Source organism: Acanthopagrus latus, chromosome 9 (genome assembly GCF_904848185.1).
Source record: "Acanthopagrus latus isolate v.2019 chromosome 9, fAcaLat1.1, whole genome shotgun sequence".
Classification (NCBI taxonomy): Eukaryota; Metazoa; Chordata; class Actinopteri; order Spariformes; family Sparidae; genus Acanthopagrus; species Acanthopagrus latus.
The window spans coordinates 23,631,472-23,633,584 of record NC_051047.1 but is presented as its reverse complement, the minus strand read 5'-3'; the positions used below and the strand labels follow the sequence as shown (position 1 = coordinate 23,633,584).

The 2,113-nt window shown below is 34.2% G+C and overlaps 1 protein-coding gene across 1 annotated transcript; it reads right to left on the bottom strand.

Moving 5' to 3' along the window:
• Positions 1-879: 879 nt before the first annotated feature.
• Positions 880-1,806, bottom strand: LOC119026179 (olfactory receptor 6C4-like). Its single transcript, XM_037110343.1, has one exon. The coding sequence runs from the start codon at positions 1,804-1,806 to the stop codon at positions 880-882; it is 927 nt and encodes a 308-aa protein (XP_036966238.1).
• Between the last annotated feature and the right edge of the window lie 307 nt (positions 1,807-2,113).

Here is a 2,113-nt window from a genome sequence, read left to right as displayed (position 1 = left end):
CCAGAGCAGAGAACTGGATGTTCGTAGTCATGGCGTCACGTCCAGAGTATCTCATGTAACTCTGTTAGGACGCTGGGACGTATAAACATTTCTCTGTGCGTTCCTCTCTTTCCTCTCTCTCTCTCTCTCTCTCTCTCTCTCTCTCTCTCTCTCTCTCTCTCTCTCTCTATATATATATATATATATATATATATATATATATATATATATATATATATATATAGTAGCTTGCTGATTAAATAGCCCATTTTCTGACTTTTTGTCTTAAATGACTTCTCTGTTGGAAGAAAATTTCTTGATGGATGAAATGTCTTGAAAATGCATTTGATACATACATTATATCATACTAAAAGACTGAGGCCATAAAGCTTCATGTTATTTGCAAAAGGTCAGCATTCTCAGTTGATCCATGTAATTATGAAGACTTGGGGTAAATGAGCAGGATGGTTTTTGTATTGCAGTATAGATACATGTGGACACATCACAGCACACAGTACAGCATGATCAAATGATAATTTAATGATGTCATGACATTTTTTTGACATTTTTACAACTGAGGAGACCATTGGCTAAATGTGAATAATGTGGATATTCAAAATAAAGCAAAAAAAATTATCATAAACATTAAGACCAAATAAGATAGCAATATATATGATTCAGCACCCTAAATCTAAATTCCTCTTCCCAAATATCATGGCAAATTTCAGTTAAGTAAAATTAACCTTTCAGCTAAAAAGACACTCTTCAAAGATTAACAAGCTCACTCTTGAGGATATTACATGTAACTCCTACAGCCACAGCAAATAGCAGGTTAAACAGTGTACATCTAAGGAAGAATATAAAAAACAGGACTTTAAGTTTACTTAAATTCATTTCATTTCATTTAATAGTAAAAACATCCAGAACTCTGTTTCGAATTTTGCTCAACTTGAAACCGTAATTCAATGGATTTATTAGGGGACATATGACAAGAATTTCTATTTCAACAAAGTTTTTAAAGGCTGGAGGGAAATCTTTTGAACCAAATCGCATAATAACTACATTAAAAAGCAGAGTTACGAGAAAAACAAGTAAGGAGATTAAATGTGGCACACATGTTTGCATGAACTTTGCCCTGTTTTCTATAGAATTGGCACATGTTTTTATGAGATACATGTAGGATAGAACTATGAATAAAGCATGAATTAAATAAACAACAATAATTATGTATGCAACTATGTTGTCAACAGCAGTTTCAGATGGAAAACAAGCAAGTTTAACAATCGTCCAGTTCACACAAAAGAATCTGGCTTTATATCGGCTGCATAGCTTTAATCTAGATGTTAGGAAAATATTTGTGGCAATGATGAAAAAAGGTGTTAGCCAAGAGTAACACACTAAAATAATGACTTTTCGCTTTGACATGACAGAGTGGTACTCCAGTGGTCGACATATAGCCACATATCTGTCATATGCCATGACTGAAAGAATGGACAGATCAGCGCAGACAAATGACTTAATTACTTGAGCCTGAACAAGACATCCAGAATAAGAGATGACATGAACAGGAGAAAGCAGATCCCAGAGAAACTTGGGGTAGAAGCCTGCTGTCCCATAAAGTCCATTCATGCAAAAAGTACATAGGAAAATATACATTGGTTCATGCAGGTTTTTATCAATGATGATGATCACAATAACAGAAGAATTTGCTATCAAAATCACACAGTAACACAGTGAAGTGAGAAAAAAGAAAGTAAATCTGTGGTTATTTGTTTTATTTAAACCTGAAAGAAAAAACATACTTATTTGAGAAACATTATCCATCATGGTTAGAAAACGTGTTCCTGTGAAGGGTTACCCTGTCACTAACAGTGTCTGCTCTCTCTGCTCACTTTTTACTGTCTTGTCTGACTACATCAACACACGAGCTGGGAATTCAGACCAGCCAATTAATCCTCTCATTTTCAGGATGTTGTAATCTACTGTAAATACAGCACATGACAATACAAATACAGTACATTATGGCACATCGAGGCAGAATACCATTAAATGTATAATTTACATCACACAGAAAAATTATTTCTTTGGCTCACTGTTGGCTATTTATGCTAATAAGGGTCTGTCAATAAAGTAG